The sequence below is a fragment of the Cygnus olor genome, chromosome 2, assembly GCF_009769625.2.
Source record: "Cygnus olor isolate bCygOlo1 chromosome 2, bCygOlo1.pri.v2, whole genome shotgun sequence".
In the NCBI taxonomy this organism is placed as follows: domain Eukaryota; kingdom Metazoa; phylum Chordata; class Aves; order Anseriformes; family Anatidae; genus Cygnus; species Cygnus olor.
Window position 1 is genome coordinate 47,797,321 of NC_049170.1, and position 25,029 is coordinate 47,822,349.

The 25,029-nt window shown below is 41.9% G+C and overlaps 1 protein-coding gene and 1 long non-coding RNA gene across 27 annotated transcripts in view; both read left to right on the forward strand.

The window, feature by feature from the left end:
* Positions 1–4,945, forward strand: part of TRAK1 (trafficking kinesin protein 1) — a 137,582-nt gene extending 132,637 nt beyond the window's left edge. For all 26 annotated transcript variants that reach the window (XM_040546353.1, XM_040546339.1, XM_040546342.1 and 23 more), the window contains one exon: positions 1,969–4,945. In XM_040546353.1, coding sequence (XP_040402287.1) covers positions 1,969–2,767 — 799 coding nt within the window. In that variant the 3' untranslated portion in view covers positions 2,768–4,945. The remainder of the gene's footprint in view (positions 1–1,968) is intronic.
* A 19,283-nt stretch (positions 4,946–24,228) lies between these two features.
* On the forward strand, positions 24,229–24,804 carry LOC121066204. Its single transcript, XR_005817576.1, has 2 exons — positions 24,229–24,551; positions 24,623–24,804. It is a non-coding gene; the product is annotated as an uncharacterized LOC121066204 (long non-coding RNA).
* The last annotated feature ends 225 nt before the right edge of the window (positions 24,805–25,029 follow it).

Consider the following 25,029-nt stretch of genomic DNA (forward strand, 5'->3'; position numbering starts at 1 on the left):
TCAAAGTGCTGCTGGTTTTTCGGAGATCACTGGACTAAAGTTTGTAGTATTACATTAACTCCTGTTATCCAATTGCTGTATACCATTAGACGAAATTCTAAGCTCATCAAAAACAAGCTCAGAACAAAGCCACCCAGGATGGAACAGGCTGCCCAGGGAGGTTGTGAAGTCTCCTTCTCTGGGGATATTCAAGGCCCATTTGGACGCCTACCTGGGCAGCCTGCTCTAAGGAACCTGCTTTGGCAGGGGGGTCAGACCCGATGATCTTTCGAGGTCCTTTCCAACCCCTTCAATTCTGTGATTCTGTGATGTCTAATTTCACAGTCATAACAGTGTTGACTTAAGTGAAATGGGGCTGTAATTTCATAGGGAAATCCCACTCTTTCCCTTGTTCCCCACCACTCACCTACTTAGTTTTACCCTCTCTTGCATTGGCTGTGGTGCTTGTATGACTCTTTGCTGAGTGTCTTCTACTTCCAAACATGGCAAGACAAAGGGGAAGGTTTCCGTCTTTGAGCAGTGGTGAGCTCAGTAAATTTTTGTTAGCATCGTGTTGCATTGGTCAAGACCCCTCAACTGCCACTAGAAGAATGAATCCATGCCTAGTAGGTGGAATTCTCTTTTTTGTGTATGTATATCTGGCAAAAAAATGCAGCATCTCAGCATAGTCAGAAGTCGTCAGAAAGCTTTTTTTTTTTTTTTTTTAAAGCTGCACGTAACCCTTGGTATTCTCCCAAATAGACACGAATTTGGAGTGTTACGGGTGTCCTACATGCCTTGTTTCTGCAATAACTGAGTACACCATGACTCATTCAATGAATGGTGTACCTTGGACTGACACAAATTTTGAGTAGGGATTATACATAGGTAAACATGCTGTGGCTGACCAGATCTGTAACTAATAGTTTTTGGTTTTTTTTTAGGGATTGAGTCTGTTCATTCAGATAGTCAACTTATTGGGGAGAGTATGATCTACCAAAATGGGTGCTATTTGATATGCCTCAAAACCTAATAACCAACAGTAGTGTGCTTAAGAAAAAAATGCAGTAACATATCAATAAGCATAAGTTTATAATGCCTGCCACTTGTGCAGGTCATTGCCAATGTAACCTTTTCTTGCCCACTGCCGCAAACATAAATTATTTTGAAAAGAAAGAACTAGATTTGGGAGGAAATTTAGCTATAGGAATTAATGTTGTACTGAACTAACAGTAGAATGGCTCTTTGTCAGGTATAGTTTGCTACCGAGTGATCAGTTACCCATTGGCCAGTTGACAACCAAGAGCTTGACTGTATTTTCTCAATTCTTTTGATGACTGTTCACACCGCTGTCCACCGCCATTAAAAGTCAGATCCCACATCTCCTCCCCCTTAAATGTGAACAAATTCAACATAAGAAAGGTTGGACCTTACAGGAGTGCATGTTGGTGACAATACTAAATCCCAGCAGCTTTGCTACAAATGCTTCTGTAGCAAGTACGTTCCCTTCCTCCCTTGCCATTGACTCCGCTATGACCCAGCAGTACTAGAATAACTAGCAGTTCTGCGTGCTCAGAAGCAACACTAAAAACCAAATCTGTCTTGCTTATACCACCGGTCGAGTCCCCCTGTTTCCTTGTCTCATGGAAGCAACTGGGAATTGTGACAGCCAGCTGATCAGGAGGGAAAACTGAAGGTGCTGATCACAAACCTGTCAATGTAATAGTTTATCAGAAGAAATGTCAGGGCGGGTTGTTGGGGAATGCATTAATCCCGTGAAACTGCCTGCTGAGGTATCCAAAGTGGAGAGATGCATTTTATAAGAGATGGTGTTTCAGTACTTGTCACATTTGTTAGGACCTGGGAAATTACAGCTTCCCATGCACTCTCTACGTGGATAAAAGTCCCTATTCAGGGTTAAAAATCTGGCTTGCAATAAGTTTTAATTCCCCAGTGGAGAGAATAATTTGACTGCTCCTTTGCTTTCAGCCTTAACGCAGCACCTACTCCAGCTTGTGGCAGCATTAGCAACTTGAAAGGCACCCCGGTGGCTACTCCCTGTACTCCTCGGCGTCTGAGTTTGGCCGAATCCTTCACTAACCTCCGGGAATCCACGACGACAATGAGCACGTCTCTGGGGCTGGTGTGGCTGCTGAAGGAAAGGGGCATCTCGGCAGCAGTGTACAATCCACAGAGCTGGGACAGAGCCAGCAGAGGCACTCTCCTGAACACATACTCACCTAAAATGGCGATCATTCCTTCCACTCCACCAAACTCACCTATGCAGACACCTTCTTCTTCCCCTCCATCCTTTGAGTTCAAGTGCACCAGCCCACCTTATGACAACTTCCTGGCTTCAAAGCCTGCCAGTTCGATCCTGAAGGAGGTGAGGAATAAAAAGAACATCAGGAACAGTGAGAGTCAGACTGACGTGTCTGTTTCTAACCTTAATCTCGTGGACAAAGTCAAGAGGTTTGGTATCGCCAAAGTTGTGAGTTCAGGGCAGGCGTCAGCTCCTCCTTTAACTGATGACCAGGGACCTCTTCTCTGCGGGGCACAAGGACCGGTGAGGGGCCTTGTTCCCGGAGGCCTGGCACCAGACAGTCTCCCACTGGGCTGCCCTGCTGTGACCAGTGCCATCGGGGGCATCCAGCTGAACACTGGCATCCGAAGGAACCGGAGCTTCCCCACCATGGTGGGTTCCAGCATGCAGATGAAAGGCCCAACAACACTCACTTCGGGCATCCTCATGGGAACCAAGCTCCCGAAGCAAACTAGCTTACGATGAATAACTTTATTTTTACAGCTAGTCTTTTTAAACAAAAATACTCAGATTCTTTCTCCAATCCTCTTTTCCTCTCCTCACCACCCCTTCATTGCCTCTTGAGTTTGACAAATCAACTTTGTGCCTAATGGGAGAAATGTGTAAACTTTGTAAAAAATGTGTAAATATGTACCAGATCTATTGTAACTAATTGGATTCTTTTACTGTTCGATTGAGTGCGAAAGGCTCTACATTATGATTGCTGTATTAGGGTTAACTTGCTAACCTTTTGAAAAGTTTTTTTTTTTTTTTTAAGATATACTGAAAAAAAACAAAGAACATAAACAACAAGAAATAGCTTGACTAGGAAAAACATGAATTCTGTAGCTAGCCTAACTTGAGTTGAAGGTGCATGGGAAGCTATTGAATATGTTATGTGAGACCTCGCATTACATCACTTGAAGCATGGGAGTAATTGTGCTTCATTAAATGCTGAAAGAAGCACTCAGTTTAACACTTGATAGTTTTATTTTTGCTTTTGTAGATGAGTTGAGCTGAATTATTGGAGTGCCTGGCTATTATGCCTGAATGGATGAAACTTTCTTTCTGTTCTGTATTCTCCTCCTCCCTGATACGACAAACTTGAACTAATACTGTTGAGGTCAGCAGGCCTACTGGGTACCTGGAATATTGACATATTTCTACCACTGCTGTTTCATTTGGCATGCTTACGTTCTGTGTGACTTCTTTTTAGTTTTTTGTTTTGTTTTTCAATGCTGCACTGGATCATGGAAGGGAAAATGCTTTACTACGTGTTGCTGCCACTGAAACATCCTTTGCCAGTGTGCCCAAAGAACAATTTTCACAACTCATGAAGTAAACATGGCGCTGACTTCCTAGAAGTCAGAGTTGCGGAACAGATTTGACAGATAAGAATGTTATAAAAGAACATGTAGCAAAATCAGTGTTTGGAAAAGGCGTGTCCTTGAAACCTCAGCAGAGAACCACAGAAATTTAGTAACGGAATGGTACAAGCTGGAAAAAGCAACTTGCCATCAACATGTTGTTGTTCAGCTTTCATGCATGTAGAGGACCATGGTGTTGTAAAGAGGGTGAGAATATTCCCTGCCCATTTTCTGTTTTCTTTTTTTGAAGAAATCTTTTTCATTCAAAGTTTGACCTTAGCAGAGGTAAAAGTATGTAAAACACTTTATTCCGTGGTGGTTTTAAACTGAAAAAGCCACATCCCAATGCCAAACCTATAATACCCCACTTCTTTAGAAAAGAAACAAGATGTCGCACACCATTGAGTTGTGGCCAGGTGATCCTTATTGGTCTTATGATTTTCTTACCTGTTTCTCCCAAATTTCTGCTGGGTGCTTGTAGAGAGAATTGAAATCTCCTGGAACTGGAACGGACTGGAGGGAGCTTGTTCCTAGAGCAGAGCTGAGCCCTAAATTGTTTCTGAAGCAGGGGGGGAGAGGAGGAAATGGGGTGGGGTTGGGGTGTCAACATCTGCTTTCTTTTCCTTCCAGTTCTTGTGACATCTAAATCAAGCTCCCCATTTGTCATTACCATAATCACACTACAAGTAATTGCTGTGAATTGCCATTTGTACCAGACTGTTACTAAATCATTAGCACTGATAATTTCTTGTATAAATGAAACTGTCTTTTAGTCTTTGTGACAAGAGATAGGTGTTTTCTTTTTGTTTTCTTTTTTTTTTTTTTTTTTGAATGAAGTAGTTATGGCGGTAGTGCTATGGACACTAAGGATATTTTTTGAGAAAGAAAAAAAAACACATCGGTCAGTTACTGCATGTGTTTGAAGACATATTTATTCTATGAACTTAAAATGTTTTAGTAAAATGTCATCAGCTCTCTTTGCCGTTGTGTGTGTGCACTTATTGCAAGTAAATTTAAGTACCTTTTAATTTGAATGTATCCTAAAACAGTAGATAGAATAACAGTTGATTCTGAAAAATCATGGACTTAATGGACCATTTTATATACCCAGAGGAAGAAAGCAATACCATATGAGAATTTAAAGTGTAGAAGCTAATCATGCAATTGGAAAGCATTATTTAGCCTTTCAATAAGCAGTAGGATCTGTCCACCCACCAGAGAAAGCAATTGTAACACATCAGAAAGATGAAATCTAAATTTTCTTCACTAATATCAATAAAATAACAGAAAAGTTGCATTGTTGTGTATTATTTAGCGTTTTTTCCAGATCTTTTAAGGTGTCAAGTCTTCCTACTTGATCTCTTGCTTTCATCTCTTAGTCAAAGCAAATTAAGAGGCCATGGTGGTGTTTGCTCTTCTTTAAAATTCTTAGTTATAGAAGTGGCTGAAAAGTTTTGAGACTTAAAAATTGCCAGAACTGGTTGGTGACTCTTACTCAGATCAGGTCACAATAAAGCAAAACAAACAAACAAACAATGAAGTGAATGCAATTTTGCTTCTAATCGAATTCCTAGAAAGAACAATTGGATGTTACGTGGTTTGTGTATTTTGATTAGGCAGAGGGGTGTGAATTCTCCTGCTTAATATGATGCAAAAACTAGTGCCAAAATATGCAAGTACAAAGATGAGTAAGGAGGAAACATCCCAAAGCCTGCTGTTAGCCAGGTATCTTTGTTACTCAGGGAAGAAGTAGCCCACTGAACATCCTGCAGGCAATTAGAAACTTCACACACAATGAGAACCAAGTAACAGTAAAAGAGCTGCCTGAAGGAGGGGTTAGTCAGGCAACAAACCTGGGATTACAGGGAAGGAATTGAGGGAGGAAGAGTACTGAAGGAGGAAGATACCTCCAGCCATCCACGCCTGAGGACAGGCTGGGTGAAGTAAGTGGCACTCCAGCAAAAGGGAGGAGCTGGGTCTGGCCCATGGGGTGCCAATGGCTATGGGATGAGTAGGGGTTTGGGTCTGGTTAACTCATGGAAGGATATGTACATGTGAAATGGGGAGGACGTCTGGAAACCATCACAGATGTGTACAGAAGAGAGAGAAAGGAAGGAAACCCTGGAAGATTCCTGGAGTGGGACCTCTTAATGGAAGCTGGTGCTTAAGGTATAAAAAGGGAAAAGTTTTACTTAGAAAATTGCATTCTGTTGGTGATAAATGCTGTAGTGGGATCATGTTTGGCCCATCTGGACCTGGTCTGTCCTGCTGTCCTTGAAAAAGCAAATATTTAGAGTCAGAGACCTGAGTCTAGAATACTCTCATTTACATTGAAGAGTTCTGCAATCATAGGGTCTACCTGCAAGTATCTTACTACAAATTTTTAGTATTAATATAAGGCAGATAATTTTTCTTCTATTATAGCTAAAAATAAGATTTTAAAGAGTAACTCAGATTAGTTCTTTTTTATTATTATTATTTATTTGTTTTACAGGCTTATGTGTTTTACCTGGATATTGCAGTTGACAAAGTGGGGCACTTGTTGCCTCATGCAATAACTTCCTGGACATGTGTAAGTGAGGACCCAGCCCCTCAGGTCCAATTCCTGAATCCCTTCAGCTGTCTCATGGTCAGAAGCTTCAGTCCCTGAGCTTATTGCCAGGCAATCGGGACAAGTGACAGTGACACATGGCCTAGGAAAAGCAAAAGAAATGAATGTGCAGCAGAAAACAGCAAGGTAAAATTATTTGCACTCAGGAAGATTTGTAAGGCAGTCATATGAGTGATGAAAATTAAGCTAAGAGAATTGCAGATCCCCTCATGGTTCTGCACCAGCAGTGCTGGGTAGCCCTGTGGGAACACCACCCACCTTCCTGCACCCTCCTGCTTCCAGGATCCTGTGTAGATGCTTTCAAATGACCCTTCACATCTTCAGTTAATTGTAAGCTGTCATGAACTGTGTTCCTCCTTGAGAAAGGAAGGGATGTGCTCAAGGGAATCCAGTTGTTGGCCCCCAGCCTGCATTGCCACCGATTACCCCAAGTCTTGGATGCCATGGTTTCTGTGCTATTAAATGCCTCTGACACAGGAGGATGAAAAATCCCCCTGTGACAGCATTGCAGCTCTGTGGCACCCTGGTCACTTCTTGCTCTGTCCTCTCCTCACAGCAGCCCTACCTGCATGCAGCCCTGGCCTGGGTTTGCCTCCCCGCCTGATCCCTGCCGTGTGAGAGCTGGCGGTCCTGTGCATGGCCCTCTGACCTGCTCGCACTCCTTGCTGGGCTGCGCTGGGTGCTGTGGGTACAGGCAGGGTCTTGGGTGAGTTTTGTATAACACAGGAAGCATCTTGTGGGGTTATCGCCTTTTTACACCTTGTCTCCTTCCAAAATTAATAGTTTTTTTCTCACCAACTCATCCCTGCTGATGTCAATGACAACTACTGTAGTGACCTAAATTTTTGGCTTTGGAAAGAACAATTACATGGGGTTTGCTGCTTGTGCTGTATCATTTTCTGACTTTTTAAAAAGTATCAAGAATGCTATTTTTATTCCTGTCTTTCTTTGGAGTTCTGCATCTTCTGTGATGATTAAGTGAACAGCAATGTTGTTCAATAAGCGAGTGCAGGTGGATATATTTACTTTCAGGCTATCAAGTCTCTGAAGGTGAATAGTAAGCCCAGCTTTCCCAAAGTCCTGGAACTCGAGGAGTATTGCTGCTTAAACAGCCATGAAAATCCAGAGGTTTAGTAGTCACTGAAGGCCCTACAGAACTGGTCTTCAAGGTTGTCCTCCTGGGAAAGGAAAACTGATAAAATACCTGTGATGACAAAGAAGGCCATGGGGAAACTAAAGAGGGAAACTGCAGCCCACTGAGATCAAGGAGAGTCAAAGACGAGTCAGGCCGAACACCTCGAGACAGAAAATGCACAGCTGGAGATGGTCCAAGGGAAGGAGGTCTCCCTGGGTGCAGGACATTTCTGCTTGTTGAATGCTTCCCCCTGGTGATTTCAGTGGATTTTGTAGGAAATAGGGTATGTTAGAACACCCAGTTCTTGCTTCTGGAAATGATGGCAGCAACTGGAGAGTTTCCTAGTTTCTTCTTCAGAACAGTAAATTATGCCATGGGGTAACAAAGACTGCATGAGCCACCTGGAAATTCAGCAATAGTTATTGCACTTGGGCAGTTTCAAAGCAGAAAAAAATTAGAGCCCAAACAAGGCCTCAGAAGGCAAAATGGCTGGTGAATTGTTGCTTCCACTCAGAAATGTTCCTCCATCTTTGCCATATCCAAATATAACAGAAAAAATGATGGATATATCTTCACCATGCCACAGCAAGGAACATGGTCGTCCACCTCTGAAAGCTGGATTGGCGGTATGGGGGGGTGATAAGTGCTGAGACCAGTGTCTGAGGCTGGGCTGTGGCCTCAGGGGATGTTCTCTGGAGGCCTCGGCTGGTATTTCAGCCTTTTGGGATCCTTTCGCCCTTTCTTTTGCATGTCACCAAAGCGCTGAATGGCCCCACAACATAACACGGTAGTGCACAAGTGCACAACAACAGTTGTCCTCAACTACCTGAAGACATTTGTTAGCAGCTTTCCACATTGTATTGAAAAATCCAGCAATAGGAGCGAGCTGCGTCCTGCCTTCCTCTGGTACAGACAGGATCTGGTGCCTGCATCTTGTATTCATGTTGAGAAATTAGTATTGTTCGCTGTGCTGTGGCATCTCACCCGGCTCCGTTCAGACCTCCTTTGATTCGGTTAACAAGCCACAAGTAAACAGAGTAGCAAGAAAACGATAAAGGGCCTGAAAGTTACAGGTGCTTAGCAATGTGCTTAGCTGTAATGTAGGCAGTGAGCTTTAATGTGAGAAAGGAATACGCTCAAGAAACCGATAATGCTTGTATTTAAAAGATTATAGGGATTTTTGTCCTGCTGAAATAGGCCTCAAGCTGTGCTGAATCCAATTGCTGCTCAGTTGACACAGGCACTTAGGAATGATTAAAGCTTTAACAAGCCCACAGCCAGATTTTTGTTCTTTAAGAGAAATTTAATGAACTCAGGGGATACAAAAATCAAAGGCACAGAAAAACCTTTCACCACTTGGCTAGGACACACTTGTACATTCCTCCACTCCGGACAGAAGAGGCAATTTCAGTTTCCAGCTGAAAAGCTGGAAACCTCTGGCTGTGGCCTCAGGGCAGGTGATGCCTTGGGCTCCTTGCAGCAGGGATGGAGCAGGCAGGTGATGCAGGAAAGTGAAGGATAGCAGAGCAGGATCTGCACGGGCATTCCCGTAACACAGTGCCTTTTCCCCCAAGGGGAGGCTGCAGTGCAATGGGCAGGCAGAAAGGCAGGCAAGCTCACCTTCCAAAAATAACATCATTAGGGTTATGAATAGAGATCAGGCAGGCAGGACTGGACCTTTGTGGAGAAACTTCCAAATATCCCTAAATGCTGTCAGAAGGAGTGATGGTTACACAGCAGATGGTGCTCTTTCCTTTCAGCTGATATTCAGTCAGTGCCACAGCAGGACACTGTTGATTTTTTCTCAAATAAAACCAAGGTCCTGGTAAAACCTGATCAGAAAAGTGTAAGTGATCAGAAAAGTGCAAGCGTATTCTGAAAATCAAATCAAATCAAATAAAATCAGATTAATTTATTTATTTTTGACAACTGAAAACATTCCACTCATGGCCAAAAAGGAACCAATTTGTGTCACCCAGCTAGCAAATTAAGTACTCAATTTTCTTGTAATACCGTGACTGTGACAACCTTTCAGGGTATAAATTTTTATTCTGAGCATATTTTTTCCAATTTCTGATGATAGTCTCATTGACTTAGAGAGCATAAGGTTAAGGTGCCAGTAGTATTTTCTGATTTTCCTGCAGGCCCTTTAATTCATACATTTGGATTCAAAATTTGAAGTAAAATAGTATTCAACTTAGAAATGCCAAGTATCTGTCCAGTACAGACCTAAAACATAAAATTTGTAAATAGATTGAATTTAAAAACTTAAACCAATTGATACAGATGTTTAGACTGTAGAATCTGATGCTTAGCCATGTAGGGAAATTTGTAGTCCAAGTTGTAGTTCAAGAGATATATATTAACATGTTCAAGATACCTCACTGATTTTTTTTTTTTTTGATTTTTTTTTTGACCATTGGATGTCGGGCTCTTTTGGTCACTGTCTTGAATTTAAGTACCAAATGTTTTGATCCTAGGCTTAACTCTAGGTTAGATGTCAAAAATTTCCTCTGTGGAGCTTGCCTTCAGTGATTACCCAAGGTCCAGATATACTTGACAAGTGAGATACTCAGTGTTAATTTCAGAGGGGAAACAAGCAACCCTACTTGCTATTTTCTCTTTCTGAATATTTTCTAGGTGTATTATTCGTTGCATATATAAATATATATACATATGTCTATGAAGTGTAACATGCATCCTTTTATCTTTTCTGATGGTAATTTCTTACATTTCTTAATTTAAAAAATGGCAAGTGAACCGCAAGTAAAAAAATATTTCTTTCCTAGACTGACTGTTTCAGGGTGTTTATGTGAAGTCAGATGTGAAATCTCAGTTTTTACTGCTGGTAGAGCTGGTCACATGCTTTTTTTGCCCCTGTCCTGCTTTTCTCTGTCCTCTTTTGTTCCAAGTCACACGTTATTGTCCCTCTCTTTGCGCAGGTCTGGTGCTTGTCAGACAGAGCTGTGAGCTGCTCCAACTCACTAGCAAGGCAGAATATTGTCTGACCTCTTTCCTGTTAATCTGGGTTTCTGTTAGTTTACTGAGTTAAAGATACTTAGCAAAAGGTCCAAAGTCCAACACCCACAGCAGAAGACATAGGGCATGCTTGAGAAAGGAAGTTGAGGGGGATTTACATAAAAGGGAGCAGAGACTCACCTTTTGGGATCAGTGGGCATATCTTTATTTTATGATGAGGCACCTCAAAACTGGATCTTCAAATCTAAACTGCTTCTGTAGCCCAAGAAGACACAAATCTGCACTTGAAAATACATTTTGTAAGATAGCTGTCTAAGACAAGTTGTAGGAATCACTGAATCACTGAATGGTTAGGGTTGAAAGGAGGTTATCCAGTCCAACCACACTGATCAAGCAGGGACACCTAGAGCTGCTTGCTCAGAACCATGTCTAGACAGCTTTTGAGTCGCTCCAAGGAGTCAAACTCCACAACCTCTCTGGGCAATCTGTCCCAGTGCTCAGACACCTTCACAGTAAAGAAGTACTTTCCCAATGTTCAGATGGAACCTCTTTTTTTCTGGTTTGTGCCCATTGCCTCTAGTCCTCACACCGGGCACCACTGAAAAGAGCCTGGATCAGTCTTCATCGCATCTCCCTTGGGTACTTAACACATTGAGAAGATCCCCTCCCAGCCTCCTCTTTCCCAGGATGAACAGTCCCAATTCTCTCAGCCTCTCCTTACAGGAGAGATGCCCTAGTCCCTTGATCATCTTGGTGTTCCTCCATTGGATATTTACTCTTTCCAGTAAATATGTTGGAATAACAAAAATAACCATTTAGCGACTTTGTTTCCATTGATTACAAGGGGAGTTTGTGGATAACTAGAGTATTCATGTTATCTAAGTAATACATACACAACTTAGAGAAATGAATCTTACTTTCCTGGCTTTCAGCAAGTCAGGGAATAGAGTAGGAATTGAGATCGAATTGAAAAAGTATAGGAATTGAGAAAACTTTTTCTTTCACAATATATTTTAGGGCAGAAAAAGAGCGCACATATTCAGTTACTGCATTTTAACTGGTGAGTGGTCACTGGCTATGATGTGGTCCTTTAGCTGCTGTAACCTTAAAATCAGTAATCCTAACCTCAAAATCAGTAATCCACACCTTCAGGGCCACTGCTGATGCTATGGTATGCTATGTCAGGAAGAACAAATTCTGAGTTTGTCTACAGTAAATTCCTGTTCATTATTGTTGCCTTGGGAACAAATTTTAATGGGAGCAGTCTATGACAAAAAACTCAATGGTATTAGGATACCTGCAACTGGACACTTAAAGACGTCCTAATAATGTTGCATCTGTTGCTGAGAAGAGCTGTCAGAGGTCAAGTGGAAGAGTAGATATGATATGCAGCACAGTAGTAGATGGCACAGCTATGTGTTGTAAAGTATGGATATGAAACTGATTGCAAGTGCTTGGTATCTTAGAAGAAAGATTTAACAATGGTTCTGAAATTGAGCTAAACAAAATTTTTGTTTATACTTACTGGAATTTAATCTATATGTAAGCAAACAGGCACTAATGTCATTCTTTTAACAGTTTTTATATGTTATAGACTATCCAGTATTTTTACAGGAGATAATACTGTACTCCAGATCCCTTTCTGGCAGTATAATTTAAATGTTTTAATAAGTTTTCCAGTAGATGGCAGTAGTTACTTAGTGGCTGATAAATTAAGGTCATTCGAAATACAACATACAAACAAAGCAGTAGGGACCAAATATGTTCATATATGTAATTAACAAATATCTGACACATAATTATGTATGTTTCGTGCTTCCTGTTTTCCATATTTGAACATGAAATCCTTTCTGAATATTTTCCATTTGAGTCCATTGGTTTGCACAGAATTACATGACATTATAAAACTAAGAAAACAGTTACTCAGGGTTAGAGACACGTATCTGAGAGCAGGGTTCTGGAAGTGCTTCATGTTACATGTGTCTTAATTTTCTGATATTACCTGATGAAGGATCTGCTGAATTCTACAACAGGGAATTAGTAGAAATGAGTATGTGAGACTGTCTTTTTCTTTTATTACTAAACATGAAAGCCCAGATAAGGTTTCATCTTCATGTTTAGGTACTTACATAGCTTTTATAATTCTGCCCTCTAAACTGAAAAAGTGAACTCAGAAAGAAAAGATTTTTGACTGTATCACATCTTAAACAATGAAAGTTAGAGTCTATACTCTACAGGTTTATTTGTGGCTTCATGGATATACCAACTGTTTTAACTACCCGTATTTTGCTCTCATTTTCCTTTTTACATCAGCACATCTCTTTACAGATCCCGAGATCAATTCACACATTTCTGGGCAGGAGAATAGCACGAGTATCAGTAAAAGCCTTTGCCAGGTTTCTGAACTTTGAAATCTATTGTGGGATACCTTGAGCTTGTTCATTTTACATCCAGACTAGAATGTTTCATTATAAATTATCTCGTATTAAATTGTGCATTTATGATGGGTATTTTTCTTATATAATAGCACAAGTTTACGTGCACCAAAATCAGTATGGATGATTCCATATTGTGAAATGTGGTATAAAGACTATCAAGCCCTGCCACTGTTTTCTCTCCATGTTCTGCTTCTTCTAGGCTTTCTGTTGTTTATGTTGCCTCTTCCATCCTGGAGTCAAGTTAGACAGATGGTCAAGGTGCTGTTTAAACGTTGGTCTGAAGACTTTTACACAATCATGCCTAATCATAAGGAGTTGACCAGACTAAGCTATACTAATGATGTTTCACCCGCCACATATGGTGTTGGCATGGTTAATATACTGGGATGTTTGGAGTGGAGCCTTTTTATTCACCAGAATGATTTGCATTAGTTTAATGCAGTTATATAAGCAATCACTATTATTGCTACGCAGATCAAGGAATACGTGGGAAGATTTCCTGTGTTGCAGAAATTAAAATTATTTCTGTTTTTGCTAAATAAGTAGATTTTGGATGAGAATTACCATGGTCTGCTAATTCTATGAAAAGATGGATAGTCTTGCTAACTAAACTATGTCACTCTCAGTAACATAAATATAACAATGTCAGGCACAATGAATCTCGTAAGTCCTGACAGAGACATGAAGAACTATAAGACCTTGAAAAACACCTCAAACCTCAAACATTGGCATGATATCAAATCTAGTAATCAGAAATTGATACAGTGGAATATAACTTCAGTGTATGTGAGTAGGTAGGTTTAAATAACTTAATGCACTAACATATTTTTGAGCCTTTCTGTGTTTCATGGATTTTACATGCCTTTCCTATCACACTGGCTGCTATTCAGCTGTCCTGCACAAAACCTGTTACCACTTACCTAATTCTGCTTCTGTAAGTACATATAAACAGAAACGCTGTGTGACTTTATGTCTATGACAGGGGAGACTTTATGTCCCCTATCATGGTGCTTCATCTCTTCACTTCTGCCTGTTGGATTCTTAATACCTTGAGAAGGGTGATAACCAGGTGACTGAGAGAAAGATGTACAGACAAGAGAAACTCAGTAAATGGTATGTTAGAGTGAGTGAAAGCATGTTCCCCGCTTTATATAGTACATTGTCATTAAATGCCTTACAATATCTGTGGGAATAGCCAGCTTGTCAGTGGTCATTCAGCTCTCCACATTGACAGGGTAACCTGTTTTTTTTTTTTTTTTTTACTCTGATGTTCCATGTCACACCTGGGGAGTGACAACACACATGAGGAAGCTAACTTTTTCTTCTTTTTGCATTGCAGCTCTAAAGCCATGAAGAAGAAAGGTGGGGGTGAGGGAAGACAGATGTGAATGATGATGTGAAGACAAAGAGCTTTCTTGAAACACATACACAATTACAGAATCACAGAATCATGGGGGTTGGAAGGGACCTCTGGAGATCATCAAAAACTTAAAAGCAAGTTCCCTACGGTAGGTTGAGCAGGAAAGCACCCAGGCAGGTCTTGAATATCTCCAGAAAAGGAGACTCCACAACCTCTCTGGGCAGCCTGTTCCAGTGCTCTGTCACCCTCACTGTAAAGAAGTTCTTAGGCATGTTTTTGTGGAACTTCCTGTGTTCCAGTTTTTGGCCATTGCCCCTTGTCCTGTTGCTGCACACCACTGAGAAGAGCCTTGCCCTGTCCACTTGCCTCCTGCACTTTAGATATTTATAAACACTGATCAGATCACCTCTGTCTTCTCTTCTCCAGGCTGAACAGACCCAGGTCTCTCAGCCTTTCCTTGTATGGGAGATGCTCCAGGTCCTGAATCATCTTTGCGGCCCTCCTCTGGACTCTCTTCAGAAGATCCCTGTCTTTTTTGAACTGGGGAGCCCAGAATTGGACACAGTATTCCAGAGGTGACCTCACCAGAACAGAGTAAAGGATAACCTCCGGCTGAATATGAGGGGGCACTTCTTTACCGTTAGGGTAACAGAGCACCGGAACAGCCTGCCCAGAGAGGTTCTGGAGTCTTTTTCTCTGGAGATATTCAAAACCTGCCTGGATGGCATCCTGTGAAATGTGCTTTAGGTGATACTGCTTGGGCGGGGGCTTGGACTTGATGATCTTCAGGGGTCCCTTCCAACCTCAGCCATCCTGTGATTCTGTGATTCCCTTGGCCATGCTTTTTTTTAATGCATCCCAGGATACCATAGGCCTTCTTGGCTACAAGGGCACACTGCTGGCTCATGGCCAACCTGCTGTCCACCAGGACCCCTAGGTCCTTCTCTGCAGAACTTGTGTCCAATGGGTCAGCCCATAACCTGTACTGATGTGTGCAGTTATTCCTCCCCAAGTGCAAGACTCTACACTTGCTCTTGTTGAACCTCATCAGGTTCCTCTTGGCCCAACTCTCCAGTCTTTCTAGGCCTTGCTGAATGGTAGCACAGCCTTCTGGTGTGTCAGCTACTCCTCCCAGTTTTGTGTCATCAGCAAACTTGCTGAAGGTGGACTCTATCCCTCTGTCCAGGTCACTGATGAAGATGTTGGACAAGACCGCACCCAGTACTGACCCCTGGGGAGCACTGCTAGTTACAGGCCTCCAACTAGACTCTGTGCCACTGATTACAACTCTCTGAACTCTGCCAATCAGCCAGTTCTCAATCCACCTCACTGTCCACTCATCTATCTCACACTTTCTAAGTTTCATTACGAGGATGTTGTGGGAGACAGTGTCAAAAGCCTCGGTGAAGTCAAGATATACAACACCCATGGCTCTCCTCTCATCTACCCAGCCAGTGATGATACCACAGAAGGCTACCAGGTTGGTCAAGCGTGATTTCCCCCTGATGAATCCATGTTGACTACTTCTAATAACCTTCTTCTCTTCCAATTGCTTGGAGATGGCATCCAGAACAAGTTGTTCCATCACCTTTCCAGGGACAGAGATGAGGCTGACTGGCCTGTAGTTGCCCAGATCCTCCTTGCCCTTTTTGAAGACTGGTGTGACATTAGCTATCCTCCAGTTATCTGGCACCTCTCTCATTCTCCAAGATCTTTCAAAGATGATAGAGAGCAGTTCAGCAATCACATTGCTGGCTCCCTCAGCACATGCGGGTGCATCCCATTGGGGCCCATGGATCTGTGTGCATTGATTTTGGCTGGATGCTCTCTGATCAGATCCTCTTCAACCAAGGGGAAGTCTTCCACAGACTCTCTCTCATACCTCCAGGGTCTGGGACTCCTGAGGGGCAGTCTCAGCAGTAAAGACTGAAGCAAAGAAGGCATTCAGTATCTCTGCCTTCTCAGTGTCCCCTGTTACAAGGGCACTCACCTCATTCAGTAGTGGACCCGCATTTTCCCTAGTCTTCCTTTTACTATTAGCTTGCCATGAGCCAACAGTGTGCACTTGCACACCAGAAGGCATTAAAAGAGGAGTGACTAGCAGGTTGAGGAATGTGATTGTCCCCCTCTACTCCGCTCTTGCGAGGCCTCACTTGGTGTGCTGCATCCAGGTCTGGAGCCCCCAGCACAACAAGGATGTGGGGCTGTTAGAGCAATTCGGGGGTGGGGGGGGGTGGGAGGGGGTGAGCATGAAGTTGATCAAAGGGCTGGAGCACCTCTCATACGAAGAAAGACTGAGAGAGCTGGGGATGTTCAGCCTACAGAAGAGAAGGCTCCAGGTTAACTTCATTGTGGCCTTCCAGTACTTAAAGGAGACATATAAAAAAGATGGAGAGCAACTTTTTGTTCCCATCAGATAATGACAGGACAAGAAGGAATAGTTTTAAACTAAATGAGGGGAGATTTAGATTAGAGATTAGGAGGAAATTCTTCACTCAGAGGGTAGTGAGGCACTGGAACAGGTTGCCCAGAGAGGTTGTGGATGCCCCATCCCTGGAGGTGTTCAAGACCAAGTTAGATGAGGCCCTGAGCAGCCTGGTCTAGTGGGTGGCATCCCTGCCTATGGCTTGGGGGTTGGAACTAGATGATCTTTGAGGTCCCTTCCAACTCAAGCCATTCTATGATTCTATGATTCTATGACTTAAAAAAAACTTTTCTTGTTATCTTTGACTTCCTTTGCCAGGTTTAACTCAGAATGGGCCTTAGCCTTCCCCATTGCGTCCCTGCAGGCCTTGACAGTGTTCCTGTATTCCTCCCAAGTGGCCAGGCCTTTTTCCACATTTCATAGACTTTCTTCTTGCCTTTGATCTTATCCATGAGCACTTTGCTCATCCATGCAGACCCCTTGCCACTTTTTCCTGTATTCTTGCTCTTCGGGATGTACTGATCTTGAGCCTGGAAGAAGTGGTGTTTGTATCGACCAACTCTCTTGCACCTTCCAACATTCTAGCCCATGGGATATGTGCAAGTAGGTCCTTGAAGAGGTCAAAGTTGGCTCTCCTGGAGTCCAGGGCTGCAGTCCTACTAATTGCTTTGCTTCTTCCACACAAGATCCTGAACTCCACTACCTCGTGGTCACTGTATCCCAGGCTGCCCTCAGCCTTCACATCCCCAACCAGTCCTTCCTTGTTAGTAAAAACAAAGCCCATGAGCACACCTCTCCTTGTCAGATCCTCCACCACCTGCATCAGAAAGTTATCTTCAGCACATTGCAGGAACTTTCTGGACTGTGTGTGCCTGGCAGTGTTGCTTATCCAACAAATATCAGGATGATTGAAGTCCCCCATGAGAATCAGTGCCTGTGATTGCGAGGTTACTTCCAGCTGTCTGTAGAAGGCCTCATCAACTTCCTCCTCCTCATCAAGTGGCCTGTAATAAACACCCACAACTCTGTCACCCATATTAACCTGCCCCTTAATTCTCACCCACAAGCTTTCTACTCATTCATCATTCGCCCCCAAGTAAAGCTCAATACATTCTAGTTGTTCTCTTACATAAACAGCAACTCCACCACGTCGTTTTCATGACCTGTCTTTCCTAACAGAGACATAACCATCCATGACAGCATTCCTGTCATGCAAGCTGTCCCACCAATTCTCCATGTTCACAATGAGATCGGGGCCCTGTGACTACACACAGATCTCTAGTTCTTCCTGTTTATTCCCCAAGCTGTATGCATTGGTATACAGGCACTTTAGGGAAGCAGAGGGTACAGGTGTCCCTAGAGGGATGCAAGAGGATTTCCCATAGGTATACTCACTCTTGAGGTGGCTGGCCTTCTGGCTTCTGTTACTGGAGTCAGCTAAAGAACATTTGTTACTCGTTGGGTTAGCCTGGCTCATTCCCCAGTCAATTGAAATGGCATGAGCATTGCCATTATGGACACTGCCCCCCATGTCCTTCAGTTTAAAGCACGCCTCACTAGGTTAGCAAGCCTGTTGCCAAAGATTTCTGTGCTTCTTTTAGACAGGTAGATCCCATCCCTCCCTAACAGATTATAATCTTCATAGAAATTCCCATTGTTGTAAAAACCAAAGCCCTCACGTTGCCACCAGCCACATAGCCAGGAGTTGATATGTATTACATATCTCTTCCTGGCTTCGCTCTTTTCCTCCAACTGGCAAAATGGAGAAAATAAATAATAAAATAAATAAATTGGGCTCCCATATTTTTCACTTGTGCTCGCAGGACTTTAAAGTCTTCTTTGGTTCTGCCCATGTTCTGCCTTCTAGCATCATTTATGCCTACATGAAAAAGCAAGATCAGTCTGTGCTCTTGACAAGCTGTGGCACCCTCACAGTAATGTCCCAGATCTTGGCTCTTGGGAGGCAGCAGACCTCTCGAGACTCCCTGTCAGGCTGGCAGAGAGAAGTGTCAATGCCCTTCAACAGGGGGTCACCCGCTACAAGCACATGGTGTTTCTTTTTATGATATCCACTGCAGGCTGCCAGTATGGTCTCTTCATTTAGAACTTGGTTCTGGCTGTCAAGACTATCCACAGTTACAAGAGCTACATACTTGTTTTTCCTAGTGAAGCTGGAAGGTGAGGACCGAAGCAGAGTCCTGCTTTTGCATGTCACCAGGTACTAAGGTTCCTCCATCTCAGTAATGTCTCCAGCTGGAACATGATCATTAAACAACCTATCTATCTCCCTCTCAGCACCTTTAATACTGTGCAGCCTTACAACTGCTTCTTGCATCTCAGCTACTTGTCTTAAAAGATCATTCATCTGAGCACATCTAGAGGAAGTACTTACCTTGTCAGTAGAAGAAGGTTCAGGGCACTTGATACAACCACTTGAACTGAGGTCTCCTTTCTTACCAGATCTGTCTGGGTGGATGCATCAGATATCTCTGGGGATTTCAAGAAAGGGCACTAGTTTTAGCCCTCAGGCAAGTGTCCACCACTATACTGGTGCTTCCGCTGGCTGCCAGCCTGCAAGCTAGCTGCTACAATAGAATGCTGTTTCCAGCAGAACTGAAGAACTCTGTCTGCATGAACTACCAAGGTAGTCTTCTGCATGTACATACTGTTATGAATGCCTAGTACAAGATTTTTATAGGAACAATATTAATTTTGTGGTATAGCTTTTGTTGGATAAGAGAGTTGACTCTCTTCTCGGTTTTGGGTCATGGATCCTCCTTTTATATCATCATCATATATTCAAAGACACCAAATTAACATGGAAACCTGCATGGAATACAAGCACTGCATTACAAAGTATGCACAAATGTGCAGTAAAAATAACACTGCATGTCATAACACTTAACAAATCTGATTAAACTGTGACACCACTACACTAACCTGAGAAAATATGTAGCATTCCTAAGGCATGTCCTCTATGAAAAAAAAAAAAGTATACTCATTAAAAGTTGAGTTTAGTGTCTGTATATGGGTACAATGCCTCCTTCATTTTTAAAATGTTTCATTCCACTGAGGCCTCCTTTCTGATTTACCAAGCTTGTTTTTCTCCTCCACTCTTGTGCAAGATTCTCTCTTACTTGCCCTCCTGAGCTGCTGCAAAACACATCAAACAAACAACAATCAAACATTTTTTTCTCTGGAATCCATCTTTTTTTTTTTTTTTTTTTTTTTTTTTTTTTTTCAGGTGTATCACTCTATAATATCTTGGTCTTTTCTATATACCTCATTACTCTAGGTGAGCTTTAAACACAGAGACCAAATGCTGATATACAATTCTTTGCTTATGATCTTTGGAGTATAGAGTAAAAAAAATCTACACATTTGTATAATCAATAGCCTTCTTTGATTTAGAGAATGCCAGCTATGTAAAGCCAATTGTAGCAATCAATATATAGATAAAAGATACAGTCTTTATACTTAAGAGCTCTCATACTATTTTCGGATACAGAAATATTTCTATTATGACAGCCCTAATGTTTGAGCTACTTGTATGACAAATTAATTAGCAGTCGCCAGGGTGGTAAAATAACCACTATCACATGATTATCTGCCTTGAGGTAGTTCTCTTGTATGGGAGGTAATATCTGCAACTACAGGACAAACTAAGCTCAGAGTTCTAAGAAAGTGGGTTTTGAGATTCTGCTAGTGAGTAGTAGTTGAGTTCAAAGCCATTGCTCTCCTTTGCAGGTGGTCCCGATTCGCAAGTTATTCTGGCTTTGTATATGTTGGCAAAAACTACTTGTGTTCATCTAGAGCAAATGCTCTAGACTGTCTGACTTCACTTTGAAAAATAAATAGGATTATAAAACAGGCTTATGGAATGCAAAAATACTCCTAGGCAAGACATGGCAGGCTGCCTGAGGTGTCAAGATGACTTAGTAATTCCAGTGTTAATGCACCGGATGAATATTGCACGGTCAGTGATGTATTTCCAGTGAACACTGTAACTTTCAGGTTGTTATTGGTCTAAAAATACCTTTGGCTTCTAGACAAGTCTGTTCACACAAATTCTATATATGTCTAACCTCTATGACAGTGTTATTATTAAGTTTCTGAAATACAAACAGAATACAAACTGTGGTAAGCACTGAGAAGTTTTCTGCTGGCACAAGGGATGAACCTTTTGTAGCCTGTGTGTTTATGACATGTGCACTCATATCTTGATTTCCTTGCAGAAATATTTAGAATACATGCAAGCTTTTTTGGAGTGCACTGCTTGTACTGGGATGATAGCATTTGTCTAGGTATATAAATCTATACACTGTGTGTAAATCTCTTGGCAGCTGAAATAAGCAAGTAGGTTACTGTTCCCACTCAGAAGCAGTTTGGCTCCTAGAAGACAGCTAGGTCCTGCTGCTAGTTACAGTCTCTAAAATCTGTTTACAGAGCTGTTTTATTGTTGGAGAATATCAAGACTCCAAGTGCATAATAACCCAAGTACAATTTAAGACGGGTCAGATTTTACTATCTTCTTACAGACTTCACTATTAACTATGATCATAGTGAAAGAACAGTCGGACAGTTCTTGCCAGTGGTTGCAAAGAATATATACAGTTTCAAAAAAAATTGGAAAAGGTAACAATAATTATTACAATGTTAACAAAGCCAGGTGTGCATTCCTTAGGAAGAACGTACTCCAGCCAATCGTTTATATGTTTATAAGGCCAAGCACCCATGCCTGAAGATGAACTGTTAAGTACTTTGATAACTGTCTCAATTGACAACATGGAGGTGACTCTTGGTGGAGCCTAAAGGACTGGAACATCTAGTATTATCTTAGCTTGAAAGTGGGGAATGGAATAATCAGACTGCTACTTTTGGCTGAAAGGAATAGCTTCCTAGCCAGACCTCTCAAATTTCAGAAATTAACAATTTTTACCCCCACCTTCCCCTCTCTGAGACTTTAAAGATTTACACAGACTTTGCACAGATTGCAGCAGGTAAGCTGCAGACATCCAACTCACAGCACTTAAGTTGAAGCCTAATCAAAGTACAGAGTGTGCAGTCTTACCATCTGCTCTTCCCTCTATGCTGAATATTCCATAGCCATTAGTTCAAGTACTTCTTTTTGCTGTTCCATACTCTCATACATCAACTTGGGGCATACAGTATGCCTTACCTGTTACACTGGGGATTAATGCGATAGATACAGAAGTTCTTTGCTTCTTATTACATACTCTTACTAAACAGAAAATCAACTGTACAAAAACACATCCTAACAGCAAAATGAAAAATATAAACAGTATTCCATATAATATCCTTCAAGTCAAAGGCCCTAAATCACGCAGCCAAGAGGTTAACCAACCTCAGATTTTTCCAAAGCCCCAGTGCATGTCTTCTTAGGCCACTACTTGCAACACCTGGAGACTTTTCTGGATCTTATGGATGTTAGTTTCAATTCTTTGGCTCTGGTCAACATAAGTAAAAACAAGTAGTGTTAATGACAACACAAACTCCCCCCTGTGCAGTTAAGAGGGTGTCTAGAGCCATTCTATTTTGCAAAGTTACATGGGAAATCTTTTTTTATTTTGGAATGTACGACAGATGTTGCACCTGCAATGGCATTACCCATTTATTCTTGATGTCAAGTATTGCCTTTTCTAATTCACTGACACTCAGCCCAGATGTTAAGATTTACAGAAACCAGTGGAACCCAGTATGCCTGATTGTCAATTGCTTACAAGTATCTCACCTTCCTCATTATGAAGCAAACAGCTTGGGTCTTCCAATTAAGGTCCAATATATCCCAATATGGGGTAATTCATACTCTAAATTACATTGACCTGCCTACCTGGAAGGTAATGTTTTCCAGGCCATAGTTCCAGAAAAACCAGTAAGATCCAGAAAGGGAAATATGATCTGGAAGGCAAGATCTGTGTAAGTGTTGATGCATCCAAATTTAATTGGATGTTGACAATGAGACTAGTTCCCAACCCTGTTAGTAATCATAATCACTGTCATGGGTTTTCAAGAGAAGCAAGAGGAGTTTTTAGAGGAGGCAGCTTTTGACAGGATACATTCAGGGTGTTTTGAAGCAGAGACATGAGTAAAATTATCTTGTGCCCACAGCTTTGTCCAACCTTTCAGCCATAAAGTGAGAACCCCAGTCATGAGAATTCTAGATTCATGTTTTGGAGAAATACATGTGTAAATCCAACAGAGTTTGAAAAAATTGCTGCAATATCTACCCGAGCTGAAAGTTTAAGGAGAGAGTTACCACTCCATATTCTGTAGGTTTCTAGTCCATGTAGAATATGGTTTAGGAATATTATGTTTAGGATTTGGAACTTCATTTTAAGTGTTAAGAATGTATAAAAGCCTTTGGCTTGGACGATTATAAGCTATACAAACTAATTCTAATGCTATTTTTAAATAGTTCTAAGAATAAATCCAGAGATCAAAGAAACTGTTTAAAATGTGTCTAATTTGCATGGTTGGAGATTGTATCATTGTCCTGTGTCCTTGACAACACAGTCCAGTTATGAAATCAGGTTTGGAGAGAGGGTTTAGGATCCAAGGTCTGGGTTGTTTTCTGGAGGGGACACCTTTCTCTATTGTTAGGTTGTGGTACTTTCTTGCAGTGATGTGTGTACCCAGTGGTGCAGTTCTTCACATGTGTTGGCAGTGTGGGTGGTTAAGAGTGCCTGATGTGGTCCCTTCTACCTGGGTTGGAGATAATTCGTTCATTGGTGCACCTCAATGTATACCCAGTATCCTGGTTCCAGAATGTGGCACAGCTCGCAGGCAGGCTCTGGAAGACCTTCCTTTACTTGTGAATGGACAGATCGTACATGTTTCAACAGAACTCTGCAATAATTTAATATTGAATCATTGGTCAAGTTTATGCAGTGCTATAGGTGGTGAATGAGGAATATGCATTAGTTACCCCACCAGAATATCCTCAGGAGGGTGGAGATGTCTCCTCATTTGCCATGCTTTGCATACACATCAATGCTGCAGCAATGCACCTGACCACTTCAGTTCTGTTTCTTCCTAGCTGATGTGCATGTCAGGTCAGAGTTTCCTCTTTCTACTGTACCACTTGATTGAGGATGGTAGGTGCAGTGTAGGCATTGACTAATGCTTAAAGCTTTGCAATTATTCTTAATCACTTGGCTTCTGAAATGAGTGTCTCAATCACTACTATCACTACTGTAAGAGGAAAGCCAAATCAGGGTATCAAGTCTCTCTGAAAGTTTCTTCACTACTACAGTAGTGGCATCAACATGTTGGGAGGGATAAGCCTGAGTTTATCTCATCCCAAGAACATGTCAATGATTACAAGTACATATTTGAGGTTACAACTTTTAGGCATTTGGATAAAATGTCTGCTGATTAACAAAGGGTCGCCAAGGCTTAGGATGTGCTACAGGGATTGTTTTTATATGCTGGACAAAGTTATGGATCAGGCTGGTGCTGCAAAACTACTGTGCTTCACAGAAAACTTTAGAGTAAACCATTCTCTCTGTTTGCAGCAATCATCCCCCATTTGCTAGTGTGTACCATGGAGTGTGACATACAAGCAAGATAGGGTAAAATAGTGAAGTCCTACCAGGTGGACGTCTGGAGAGTGCCATAAAGAATCTATCTGTAATTGGCAATCACCACAGATCCAAGAGTCCTTCTCAGTTGCAAGTTCATTGTTTTGCAATAATGAAAACTCTGAAAGAGAATATGAGTCAGATTCCAGAGAGACAAACATAAGATCTGTAGCCTGAGGACTAGATAGTCCACGGTCCTGGCAGAATGATTAGCCGGGTCATTTTCTTGTGTGGTATCATCATAAGGGGGTAACATAGGCCTGACATTTTAACAACATCTGAAGAAGAGGATAGAAGACAGGGTTGTAAAAAAGCTTCCGTATAACAACTGTTGATAACAGGGGACCAGTAAAGGTAAGAAGCCGTTTGACCAAAATCATGTATGACATCGAAGACATGGCATGAATTAATGTAAATCATTGCAGATTGACCCTGAGCCAGAGCACAGGCATGTGTCAGAGCAACAGCAGCAACAGGATGAGGTACAGCTACAGCTAAGGAGTGTCCAAGCACTATATAACCTTTTCTTTACAAGAAGGGTGGCCACTGCACCTGCATGGAGGCACAAAGACAGTCCTGTTTGCATTTCTCTAAGTCACAGGAGGCTCATGTGAAGGTCGTGAAAGAAGGCCATCCATATGCTGAATCAAGGCAGCAAATAAAATTTAAGTCAAACCTGAGAAAAGGTAGTGGAAGACTCAAGAGTACCTCCGAGGGAGAAGTGTGAAGGTCCTGTTAAGTAAAAACAAAGAGAAATTGTCTATCAGGGTGTATGGGAATAGAAAAGAAAGTGGAGCAAAGATCCAGAACCATAGAATAAATTGCAATTTTG